The sequence below is a fragment of the Clytia hemisphaerica genome, unplaced genomic scaffold (genome assembly GCF_902728285.1).
Source record: "Clytia hemisphaerica strain Z4C2 unplaced genomic scaffold, Clytia hemisphaerica genome assembly, whole genome shotgun sequence".
In the NCBI taxonomy this organism is placed as follows: domain Eukaryota; kingdom Metazoa; phylum Cnidaria; class Hydrozoa; order Leptothecata; family Clytiidae; genus Clytia; species Clytia hemisphaerica.
In genome coordinates this window covers 140426-153955 of record NW_027103376.1, presented here as the reverse complement: position 1 = coordinate 153955, position 13530 = coordinate 140426, and the positions used below count along the sequence as shown (strand labels likewise).

The window sequence follows — 13530 nt, the reverse complement described above, 5'->3', positions numbered from 1 at the left end:
AACTTACAACCGTTTGTGACGAGCGATTTTAAACGATTGTTCAAAAGCATTCGCGGTAAACGGAAAAGCATTCTTCGCGTATGGTTTTATATCTTGAAGTTTTTAAAGCGTTCTTCACGAACGGTTTTCTATAAAAACCGTTCGTCACAAACGGTTTCCCGTTCGTGACGAACGCTTTTATTAAAAAAAATCATAAGCATTCGTCACGAACGGGTGACCCGTTCGTCACGCATGGAAAAGCGTTCGTGTGTCCGAATCGAACGGTTTCTGACCCAGTAGTGTATGCTTGACTACAATTGTAAAAATTTTATTTGCGAAAAAACACGCGCTATAGTAGGGGGCCAAGCCTGGAGTTCCGTGACATATCTTCTACGACCTAACCATTTTTATTCTATTCCAAAGAACAGTATATTAAAATATATTTTTGAGAGGGAGGACACGGATTAGGCCCGGGAAAACTTTTTATGACAAAAATAGTGACGCCATAAGCAAAACTGCAAGGGAAAATAAGGGGTAGTAAAAAAGCTGATTTCAAAATAAACAAAAATGATTGGTACCATCTGAAAGAGCATATAAAATTCTGAGCAAAAAAATGTATTACAACAACTCTCTGACTAAAACACACAAAGAAACACAGCTGCTTTAAGATCAACTAACTGTCAGCTCTACTGTGATTTGACGTTAACTCTTGTCTTGATCGTACTGACGTCGGTATGTTTTTGAACTTCAAGCGGCTGTAAATTTTTGTGTAGACTAAATAAAGTACACTCTTCATTTAAATGAATTGTGTTTTCCATTTCACCGTGCACATGGATATTGTTAACTTTTGGAAAATCATCTTAAAATGTTCTTAAGATATTCTTAGGCTACGATCCAAATTCTACCTAATATTGGAACAGTTTTGAGTATTACCGGGGAATAATTGGAAATAATACTAGTAAAAATGCGCTAAAAATGACATTCTTAGGTTCTGTTGCCAAATGACATGATGGTGATATTCTTAGTATAGTCTTAGTTTTTTGGCCAATCATGAATATTCTTATAAAGAACATTTTTATATAAATGAAATACATGTAATAGTTTTTAACTCCTCGTTCCTCACTTAATTGCTTCGTCAGTTAAGGCTTGGGGACACGAGAAGTTTTTTTCGCGTTTGGTGCAATGCAACATGCTCCATCCCACCAACCTGAAACGCTCCACCCCATTTTTCTTTTAATAACATTAGTGTTTCTCTTACTTTTGTCCCAGGGACAAAATCAGCGTGTCTTTTGGGTATTTCCCTCACTTTTTGTCCCATGAAACACGCACTTTTCTCTTGTGTTGGTGAGATGGAGCATGTTGCATTGCACCAACTCGAAAAAAACTTCTCTTGTCCCTAAGCCTTTAATGAAAAAGATTTACATTAATTTTTCAGAGGAGGAAATGAAAAATCTTCCCACCACCTTACCATACAATGTCGTCCGATTACAGTCAGTAAACATAATACAGATAGGTCACGTATAAGAAGGCACCCCTTCATCAGTAGCAATGCTTTGCGATGATGGAGAAAATTAAAAAGGGGCCCTCAGCAAATTAGATGGCAATGTATAAAAAAGATAAAAAAAGATAAAACAAGTGATACTTTTATGGACCTACCTAGTTATGCATTTAACACATATATAATTGATATCTACGTGAGCGTGACCATTGAACAATCATTCAGAACACAAATAGTGATGATCTATTAAAATTAGTCGTTTGTTTCTTATAAAAAAATACGTTTAAAAACCAAAATTTCATGCTCTTGGAATATTCTTTCATATTCAAGACTTTGGGAGCAAAAAAACATCTATCTCATCAAAAAATTGAGTAATTTGGCTAAGAACATTGATGTATGCGTATCAATAGTGATTCTTATAGATAAACATGCGTTTTTTGAGCCAACAAATTTCATAAACTTTATTAGCTAAATTGATCAGTCGATCAGTCGATCAGTCGATCAGTCGATCAGTCAATCAGTCGATCGATCAATCGATCAATCGATCAATCAATCAATCAATCAATCAATCAATCAATCAATCAATCAATCAATCAATCAATCAATCAATCAATCAATCAATCAATCAATCAATCAATCAATCAATCAATCAATCAATCAATCAAGCAATCAATCAATCATCAATCAATCAATCAATCAATCAATCAATCAATCATCAATCAATCAATCATCAATCAATCAATCAATCAATCAATCATCAATCAATCAATCAATCAATCAATCAATCAATCAATCAATCAATCAATCAATCAATCAATCAATCAATCAATCAATCAATCAATCAATCAATCAATCAATCAATCAATCAATCAATCAATCAATCAATCAATCAATCAATCAATCAATCAATCAATCAATCAATCAATCAATCAATCAATCAATCAATCAATCAATCAATCAATCAATCAATCAATCAATCAATCAATCAATCAATCAATCAATCAATCAATCAATCACACCCGCTTGGGCCCACAGGAAAATTTTGCAAAGATTTCGTCCCCGGTGGGAAAAATACCCAATAATTTCAGCCCCAATAGTAAATTCATTTTGATTTCATCCCCATTTGAAATACCATGTTTAAAAATTGCACTCCAAAACCACCCCCACTGGATTTTATAATAATCTTGGAACAATAGAATTTTTATCCTCATTATTTCCGGTAGAAATTTCTATCCACTGTTGGGGAAAGCTTCACCGGGGCTGTGAGACAGGGGTGTGTAAAAGAGTATATACCCAAGAAACAAGTGGTCACAAATTTTTACAACATAGATTTTTCCGATATCAACGGCATTAAAGATTCTAAATACCGATGAAATTCAAATGGTGTACAATTGAAGTTTAGTAACAATATCAAGTTTGATTTGTAAGTGAGACATATACCTGATTAGACCTTCTTTCCCTGGATAAAATCAAAGACGCTTGTTCTTCATTCTTGTGTTAGGCTTTTCCAGGAAAAATTTACCTCCCACTGTTGAGGATATTGATTTTTCGAAGTATCGAACCCTCTGGATGTCCTCTCTTATAAAGATGTTTACCCCTGGATATCGTATTTTTTACTTGAAAAGACACTTTAACCGCTGGATATTCGCTCCCTTGTAAATATTTAACCCCCTGGATATCCACTTTTGAACAAAAATCAGCGGGGTGCCTAAAGGCTCGGAAAAATATTACGGAAAAATCTCGGAACTCGTAAAATGTTTCTCGTATTGCACTCAAAGTCATGCGATAACTAGTACATATTTAATATCAAAATTTGTTATAATTTCTGACGTCAGAAATAAAAACTGAGAGAAATGATGTCAACGCATTGTTCATTTTCCTTTGAAAAAGTGACGTCACAATGAATTTTCCTAACAACGGTCAACTCTAGACAGTGCAGGCCCGTCGTCATACAAAAAGAACCAATTGCATTGCGCAAAAAGCCGTGTAGCCCGCTTTGAAAAAGTAACCGGTTAACAATGCATAGTATAAAAAAAATGTCTGTAAATGTGTGAGAGAGTTGACACGATGACGTCAGATATTTGACGTCAGCAATCTCCCGGTAAACTCGAACCTAATCTTCCTTAGTAGCGGTTTTCAATAACTTATATAACAACTAGTGAGCTTTGGCACCAATAAAATCGTGGAAAATCTTTGTAGAATAGCCCACTAAGAATTCACTCAAAAATACTTCGCTTTACCTTAATTCCATTAATTTCCGTGCGCCTTTTATTTTCGCGCCTCCAATTTTTGCGCCTTTAATTTTCGCGCAGCTCGTAAAATAGAATATTTGCGCATCCTTTAATTTTCGCGCATCTTGCAATTTCTGGATTATTTTCTGAGTGTTTCTGACGATTTAAAGTGAGCTTTACTCACTTTCAGTGTGTATACAAGCTAGATCTTACATCCCAGAGGCATATTTACCATGAAAGGGAGGTCCCATTTTAGTGAAAGACCCCTAAGATGAAATTTCTACACGTTCATAGGACTATTTAGCGCGCCTTTTATTTTCGCACACGTATTATGCGCTAAAAGGCGCGCGAAAATTAATGGAGTTGAGGTTTTAGTTTGATGTTTTTATAAAATGGTCCCCAAAAATTTATTGAAACATTTGAAAATATAATAATTATAAAACCTGAAAATTAAATCCATCACATTTTGTTATACACCCAAAAAGGAGATATACACCGCAACAAACCTGTTATTTTGACCAGTTCACCTTCTTTCGAATGTTCATTCAGTTTTGGCAATTGATACGGTACAGCAAGGTTCTTCAGCAAGAGAAACGAACATGAACATTTCATGTAAAAAGCCTGAAAAAGAAATTCTTTGGTAAAAGTATCCAGCACCAGCATTATAGTGAGTTCACATAGTTCAAATTCAAGATTTATACTTTTATATTAATGATATGCACCATTGAAATGCCTTCTGACATTTCATCACGGACCCAATAGCTGATTGGCTTTTAAGTGACGTAAAATCAGTCAATACTTTCAACCAATCAGCTGTTGGGTCCGTAGAAGACATTGCAATGGTGCATATCATGAATTCTGTTAGAAAAAGTTATTATATATTGGTATTTTTGCTGCTGACTCGTGGTTCTTGGTTCGAGTTGAAAAAAATTTCAGAGCCACATATTTTATTAAACACATAAATCATAAATCTTAACACACTGAATAGTGTTTCCATTTTTTGAAGTCAGCTAGTCCGCGTCATATCATTTTCTGTTTTACATTCGATTTTCAAACGTTTCATTTGCAATGCAAAGAAGGATAGACAGAGTTGTTTCTTTCGACCTTCATATATCGTTATAGACGTCAATATAATGTAGTATCAACCATCCATCCATAGAACTAGTGGGTATCCGACTCGACGAGGCTCAATGATGAGACATCTGCATTCCTAATATTCAATTAGGTAGATCTTTCTTCGAAAATAACCCGGTTTGTCAGTAGTGGTAAATTTAGGGCAAGTTGTTTCAAATCTACAATTTATTGGAAAAAAACGGACGGTGATTTTTCTGTAGAACCAGGTAGAACACATAAAAACCTTATGAATGTATCATGTACCCAACCCTGTCAATACACGTTTTTTTATGAACTTTTGTCCGTTTTTCTAAGAAATTGGCTTTTTTTTTAGTCCGGCAAGCCTTAAAATGTTCTTAGCTTGTTCTTAACATTTTTTGCCATAAAGCCTTATGTTCTTATATAGTTTGTTCTTACAAAAAAAACATGTCTCTTGGTGAAAAGAAAATCAAGAAATTACTTGTAGCTTATTATTGTTGTCATTCTGATGTGCGGGTGGTGTCAATAAAAACAATCGTGAAAATCCATCAGCTATGTAATGATTCTTTTCTGAAAAGTAATTAAAGGTTTTAGTTTTACATAAGTTTTCCGTTTCATATCAGACACATATTTCATATCAGGACAGTGTCTGCCTATTGTTATATTATGTTGAGCAAAAAAATGTCTGTTCATTTTTCTGACCAATCTTGCTCCACATCCGTGTCAATTCAATGTGAAAAAGTTTGTGAATTGAAAGTGATGAGTAAGCAAACGATATCACTTTTATTCAAAAACAAAACCTTTAAAATGCAAAACTGTACAATGAGAAGGTGGTTTGCTTTTATTTTTGCAATTATTTTTCGCCAAAATTGCGGCAAAAATTTGGAAAAAGATGCACCAACTAAAAGTCTATTCGCTTTAAGAATGCACTCTTCGTTGTTACCATGTCAGCGTAATTGGGCTTTTCCAGAAATAGTCTGTGCCTCCCCCCCACCCCTGTTGAGGATATTTGGTATCCAGGGGTTAACAATTTTTGTTCAAAAGTGAATATCCAGGGGGTTAGATATCTACAAGAGAGCAGATACCCAGGCGGTAAAGTGTCTTTTCAAGTAAAAAATACGATATCCAGGGGGTTGAGCATATCTTTAATAAGAGTGGATATCCAGGGGGTCTTTTTACTTATAAAGTAGGATATCCAGAGGGTTCGATACTTCGAAAAATCAACATCCTCAACAGTGGGGGTAAAAATTTTTTCTGGAAAAGCCCAAAAGCGAAATAGAGTGCACACTTAAAGAGAGTGGACTTTAAAACATAAGTAACCTTTTGTTTTAACATCTTTCAAATGCAACGGTACAAAATCATTCTCTTTTCCTTCCATAATGGCTGCAACAAAATGCTTGGGTACAAAACAGGAGGATTGAAACGAAATAGTCACCAGATCTCCAGCGAGGTTGATAGCGAAAAGAACGGCATCTTTAAGATGTAGTGTATTGTCTTGTCTTGGTGAAACTTCTTGTTGGTTATTAGGGGTTTCATTTGCTGCGATGATGCTTTTATTGACGATTGTTAATAACCGAATGTCTATGGTTGTTCGATCTATTGTTGTCTCCTCGCTAGGTGGCTTGCTTATGATATGAGAGATACCTATCGAAACGAAAATTCGTGTATCAAAATCTGCAATTATCGAAATGCATTGAAAAGAATGAAGAATGACAGTTGACGCTCTCTAATTCAACGGTCTACTACTCCATACGCTCCATTTTCCGATAATATTGGAAGTCCCTTTCAACAAGAAACTCTCATAAATGACGCTCTACTACACAATACGATCCCTTATTCGATAAAAATCCAATACCCCTTGAAAATCAAATTTCAGATAGTCAACTGTATAAGCCCTTAATGAAACTGGCACTATGTATGAGGATTTTTACGATATCAAATCTTTTCCACTAAACATATTATGGTCATGATACTGTCAAATCAATCGTTTATGATCAGTACCAAGCGTGGGTGGACCAAAAATTGGGGTGCACTGTGGAGGCAATCTTCGAAAGTTCATTTCGGCGCCTCCTTATCAAACATATATGGATGTTTTTTTCTTTTTGGCTGAAAACTGCTAGTGTAAAAAGTAAAGGGGCAACGAAAATAGTAATCGAAGGCTCCATTTTACACCCCTCGTATTTCGGCGTCCCCACAAAAAAATCAACCGCTGGGGGAGGGGGCGGTTGCGGTGTTTGATTACTTTACCGAATTCCGATGCATTTGATATTTTGAAGCATTTTTCCAGGGTATCATCTTTCTTTAAACCATAAACACAGATTTGGTTGCCACTGGTAACGGAAAACTGCGAATCGGTCTATTGGATTGAAAATTACTAGTATATATTACTGAAAAATAGTTTATTAAACCGCGGTCGGGATGATGGATTCTACCCTCTAGGGTCAAGAATTGCGGTCGCGCATGGCAGTCTCCAGGAAAATTACTAGTATACATTACTGAAAAATAGTTTATTCAACCGCGGTCAAGATGATGGATTCCACCCTCCAGCGCCAAGAATCGCGGTCGCGCATGGCAGTCTCCAGGTCACTATAATGAAACCCGGTGTCCCTACTGACTGTGTCAGTGAAAGTTAGCTTTCTCGATCTTTGAACCGGACGGTTGGGCTTTCAGACTCAGAGAAAGAGAGAAGAGATGCCTTCTGTGGACGCACGAAGGCAATGATTATTCAATGGGAAGCTTCTTTAGAAAAATATTAGATTAGAAATAAAGCAAAAAGCCAGCTGAATTACTCTGAAGAACAGCAAGACTATCTGAAAAGAACCAGAGAGTATCTGAAAGAAACTCAAAGTGTCAATATTGAAAAAAAGTGAATAACATCAGAGTAGATTTTGAAATGATCGGCAAATCCTGTAAGAATAATTTTGAGTGAAATTTTCAACTTGCCACCTGTACGATATACACTTTTTTATAAGAACATGAGGCTTCGACGGCAAAAAACTTAAGAACGAATTAAGAAAATTTTAAGGCTTTGCGGACTCTAAAACACCCGATTTCTTAGGAAAATGAACAAAAAAACTCACAAATTGGGGAAATAAGAACATTTAAGAACATTTTTAGGCTTAAAAACTCAAAAAGTTAAAAGAACATCCGAAAGCTTCAAAAATTTTGGATGTTCTTATAATAAAAAAACGTATACCTGTGACTTGATGGATTGTTGACTATCTTCAAAGCAATCAATAAACATTTTTACCATCGACTTCAAAGAAGCATCTCTATGAGACAATATACTTTTTTCAGAAAGTCAGATAAAATTTATGAAATAGAAAGTAAGGTTTATAAGGTATTGTTAACTGAAGGGACGGAAAAACTTTAAAACACTGGTATACCTACAATCGCTCCAAACTGTGTTCAAGTGTAACATCAATACTTGTACACCAAACTATTAACATAATCTCTCCACCAGTACTACAGGAATCCCTTGATTTCAAAGTCTTTTCTCATGCATATCAAACAAGAAATATGAACCTGAAGCTCCTAGAACGCCCCAAAGCTAACACCTTGAATTATGGCGTAAAGTCGTAAAATACCAGATATTCAATTGAAACCAACTAATATTGCACTCAAAAGAAGACCTAAGTTCACTGTCTCTGTATCTGCTGTAAAGAGCCGATAATCTCCTACACAGCTAACTCTGATTATGTCCTTACCTGTACTTCAACTTTGAGAACCTTTCCTTTTTTTTTAAGTTGAGACTTATTTGAAAAACTGGTTAAAATTTTTATTTTTCATTTTTACAGTACTAATTGTTAAATAGCATACTTTTTTTGTTCCTTTTTGTTCTATCGCTACTCATGTTGTTGTGTAATAGTCCCTCTCCTATTATTAAAATCCCAAACATATACTTGCAACCAGGTAGTCATCCCATTGATTAGTCTGGTAATCTCTATATGGATGGCCAGAGCCTGGCCTGCTCCCCAACCTAATTATATTGTAATTTTCACATATTGTATGATTCAGTTTAAATCATGCAGGCAAATAAATCATTTTTGAATTTGAATTTGAAAGTATGCTCATCATATGATGGCTATTGATCTGGAACCGAGGTTGAGAGAATATATCTACTTATCATTTTTGTAAATGACAAGTGCTGAGGCGGACCATTCAGTAAATTGAGCGAAAAATATTGTTATTTTGATAAGGATAAGATTTCATCAAAAAAATAATCCCACTTCTCATTACAAAATATGTACTTACCGTCTATAAGAAATGCTTTTCAAAAAAATGAGATTGTGAAATTCCATTATCTTCCCTTCAAGCTTGCATAGGTATTCTATTGATCTGGAAACATAACAGAGGCTCCAGTGAATAGTAAACTGAATACGTATTGAGAGTTTAAGACCATATTCAGACGTTACAGTTTTGTATCGCGCTCCGAAACGAAACGATTCCGAAACACTGTGTGAACGTCAAAATTTGAAACGTCAAAAAAGAAGAGTAAAGAATAAAGCAAAACAGGTTGAAACGGTTTCGCTCATCCAGCACTATTTTCATCGGAACGGAACTGCTCCGTTTCGATTTTGCGATACATTCCGAAATCAGTATTCTTATCCGTGACAAATGCCATACCAGAGCGATACGAAACCGTAACGTCTGAACATTGTCTAAAAAATCAGTAGATTTTCAAACAAATAGGACCTATTGACAATGGAGATAAACAAAATTGAAAACGGTGAAAAGACAAGCGGTCATTGGGCTATTCCAAAAAAAATGTACAGGGGTATTGAAGAACTTTTTCACTGACCCCCCTGGAAATTTTGGATAACAAACTATCCCCTGGAAGTTAGGGGTCAACACCCCTGGAAAATGAAATTTTGTGAAAAAGGGCCTGGAAAGTGATTATTGATGTCAGTTTATGAGGAGAGAGCCCCCTGGAAACGAAAAGCCTATTATAGCCTAGACATTTTAAAAATCTTCAGAATGTATTATGAATTGGGACACACTAAAGCTCGAATCGAATAAGAAGAACCCATTTGTGTTCATCTAAAAATAGCGATGACGGGAAATACACTAAGCAGTTATTGGACAAAGTCGAATCCAATATGCAAAAATATTGGGCGTGCGAGATAAGATATCTTTACTCGTAGCCCAATATTTTTCATATTGGATGAGACTGCGTCCAAATAAATGGTTTATTATCCGCTCATCGCTAAAACATTTCTCGTTTTCAAACATAATTCCGATTTATATGCTCGTAAATCTGGTTTCTTGGTAATTGCCTTTAGTGCCATACTTTTGATACGAATGTAGATTATAATTTAAATAACATTTTAATGGTCATTCTGTATATATTTTTTTATATATTTATAAATATATTTATATATAATATATATAAATATATTTTTGTATATATTTTGGTTTCTTGGTAGTTTTTTATTTAAAAGTCTTATTTTTACTTTGTGACGTAACGTCAAAAAGAAGATGCTCAATTGTCATTGAACTCGTTGTGTGACGTCAATTTTTGAAATATGTAGCCTCCATGGAAGCTATATATTCGAAAATATTGGACAGCAAAGAAGCGAATCAAATGTCGCTATTTACGCGCGTCGGATAATAAGTTTTTTTATAAGAATATCGATAATTTTTTAAGCCTCCGGATGTTCTTAATTTTTGAATTTCAAGTCCGAATATGTTCTTAACATGCTTGTATTTTCACCATTTTGTGGGCATTTTTGTCCATTTTCCTAGAAAAAAACCGAATGCGCAAAGCCTTAAAATATAAAATATAAAAAATGAATTAAGTTAAATGAATTAATCAAAATATACATCACCGAAACCTTACTTCATCTCATCTCTCTCCAAAGATAATTGAACCATAATTAATTCGTTTTCTTGCCCTTGTAACATTAGTTTCACGCTAAAAATCAGATGAAAGTTGCATTTTTAATACAATAATGACCGGTTAGTGAGGGTTGTATTTTGAGTATTTTCAGTACAGCCCGAAAAAACCGGTCATTATTGTTTTTGTTAACCGTTTCCTTCAGCTTCGATTAATTTTTCGCGCTATATCCAGGAAAAATAGCGAAATAAAGCGAAAAAAACAAGCGAAAAGAGATCAAAAATTGTTCTAATTTCTGACGTCAGAAATAAAAAATGAGAGAAATGATGTCAACGCATTGTTCATTTTCCACAGCAGTACATAGCATGAAAGATATCTTTGAGGAGCAAGAAACTGATGCAATTCATGATATGCACCACTGCAATGTCTTCTGACATTACATCACGGAACCAATCGCTCATTGGTTGTAATAAGTGACGTAAAATCAGTCAATACGGAATACGTCACTTTGAACCAATCAGCTATTGGGTGGAATGGAAGGCATTGCAATGGTGCATATCATGAATACTCCTCGTTGATGCAGAAAACGCATTCAATTCACTGAATCGAAAAGTATTGCTTCACAACATCAAGTATATCTGCCCACCGATGTCGACGTACGTAAAGAATTGCTACCATACTGCATCAAGATTATTCATTTCGGGCAGCAATCAAGAAATTTCGTCTGCAGAAGGCACAACACAAGGTGACCCATTAGCTATTAGGAGTTGTTCCGATGCTTCCACTCATCGTAGACGATAGTGATACCAAACAAGCAGCTTTCGCAGACGATCTTAGTGGTGCTGGTTCTCTTCCCAGTCTTCAGAAATGGTGGGCCAGGATTGAACAAACAGGTCCATTGTTTGGATACTTTCCAAAGGCTTCCAAATCATGGTTGGTGGTGAAAGACGAAAAGCTGGAGGAAGCCAAAGTGATGTTTGCAAACACCAATCTAAAGATCACCTCATCTGGTAGAAGATATCTGGGAGGCTTCATCGGCAATCAAGAAGGGATTCATGCATACAAGAGAGAACTGGTCGAGAAATGGATCTCTGAAATAAACACCTTGTCAGAGATCGCAAAAGCTGAACCTCAAGCTGTGTACTCGAGTGCTTCACACATGGGTGGGTACACAAACTCAACTACTTCATACGAGTCATCCCTGACTTCACAAACGAATTGAAGTTGCTGGACCAAATGATCGACCAAAATTTGCTGCCGATGATATGTTGGGGAAAAATTTGACTGAAAATGAGCGTAAGCTATTAAGCCTTTCACCAAAACTTGGAGGTTTAGGACTGCCGATATTCTCAGTCGCGTGCGTTCATTAATACGAAAATTCAAGAAGTTTAACATCACAAAGCATCCAAAACATCCACCACGCAATCGCCTTGAGGTACAGATGGCCACACAAGTTCCTGCCAACTATATGCGCTTGTGGTAAACCATTTGACGTCGACCATGCCCTGTCTTGCCACAAAGGGGATACATGATTGCAAGGCATAATGGTGTTCGAGATTTAATAGCAGAGCTCGCTAGAGGGATTTCTAAAGATGTTGAGGTCGAACCTCACCTTCAGGAGCTCACAGGCGAGCAGTTGATGGGAATTACAAGCGATGAAGCAAGACTCAACTTGAGTGTTCGAGGTTTTTGGCAACGCGGAGAGCGTGCATTCTTTGATGTAAGGATTTTCAATCCATTTTCAATCACGTTAACAGGGACCTAGACAAAGTCTTTCGAGCCAACGAAAAAGAGAAGAAGAGAAGTTATGGAAGACGGGTAGTCGAAGTTGAGCACGGCTCATTCACACCCCTAATTTTTACTCCATATGGAGATTTTGGGCACGAAACTTCAAAAGCCATTACAGTGCTTATAAATAAACTCTCTGAAAAAAGAGACATTGAAAGATCCATAATGGGACAATGGGTAAACGCAAAGTTGGCGTTCGAATTACTGAGATCGGCAATCCTCTGTTTACGGGGATCCCCAAACAATAAAAGAGCATTATTACAAAATTGACAACATTGAAATATTTATGGAAAAAAAATAGGAGTACATATATCTAGAATTTGTCTAAAACGGTGACTAGACTAGTCGTATATTTTTTATGAAAAATTTATTTTATAGCGTGCCGGGAAAGCCTCCGGAGTTATATGATTGTTATAGGAGTGTTTTATATATGGTTTTATTTATATTCAAATTTATAGTTGGAATACGTTTTTAAAGTGAAAAAAAAAATTGTTCATTTTTCCTTTGAAAAAGTGACGTCAAAATGAATTTTCCTAACGACGGGCAACTCTGGACAGTGTAGGCCCGTCGTCATACAAAAAGAACCAATTGCATTGCGCAAAAGGCCGTGTAGCCCGGCTTTGAAAAAGTAACCGGTTAACAAAAATTAATAATATACAGCCTTTCCAGAGGAAAAGGTACGTTATGTCACGCTTATTTTTGACTGGATACAACCATTAGGGATCTAGGAGCGTCGCGACCTATGACCATTTCATAGCACCCACAGAGACAGAATTTCTCCAATCATGGTTGACAGTTTCTAGGAATAACCCTGCACGACAGCTAGCTCAAATTGTACCAAAATCTTCTAAGCCTGAAGCAAGGGGACCTTTTTCTTTAAAAAACATCCTTTAAAAAGCCTATAGTCTGAATAAGGTTCAACTGTTATATTTCTGGAACAAGAAAGGATTGACGCTAATGATGTGATGGTGTATGCTGCGGTTTGCTTCAGTCTATGTCGAGTATCTGAGTAAATCGAATTTAAAGAATTGACCCCCTCAGCTGGAATTTCGTATTTTAAGTGACAACCACCTTGATTATTAATAGTGCACTTCGATTAAATTGTA

The 13530-nt window shown here is 36.0% G+C and overlaps 1 protein-coding gene across 1 annotated transcript in view; it reads right to left on the bottom strand.

The window, feature by feature from the left end:
- The window catches only part of LOC136824347 (uncharacterized), a 72960-nt gene that overhangs the window by 45709 nt on the left and 13721 nt on the right, over positions 1-13530 (bottom strand). The window contains exons 5-11 of the mRNA XM_067080502.1: positions 10640-10714; positions 9055-9138; positions 7997-8072; positions 7048-7156; positions 6121-6444; positions 5282-5370; positions 4215-4329 (exon numbers count right to left, since the gene is read on the bottom strand). Coding sequence (XP_066936603.1) covers positions 4215-4329; positions 5282-5370; positions 6121-6444; positions 7048-7156; positions 7997-8072; positions 9055-9138; positions 10640-10714 — 872 coding nt within the window. The remainder of the gene's footprint in view (positions 1-4214; positions 4330-5281; positions 5371-6120; positions 6445-7047; positions 7157-7996; positions 8073-9054; positions 9139-10639; positions 10715-13530) is intronic.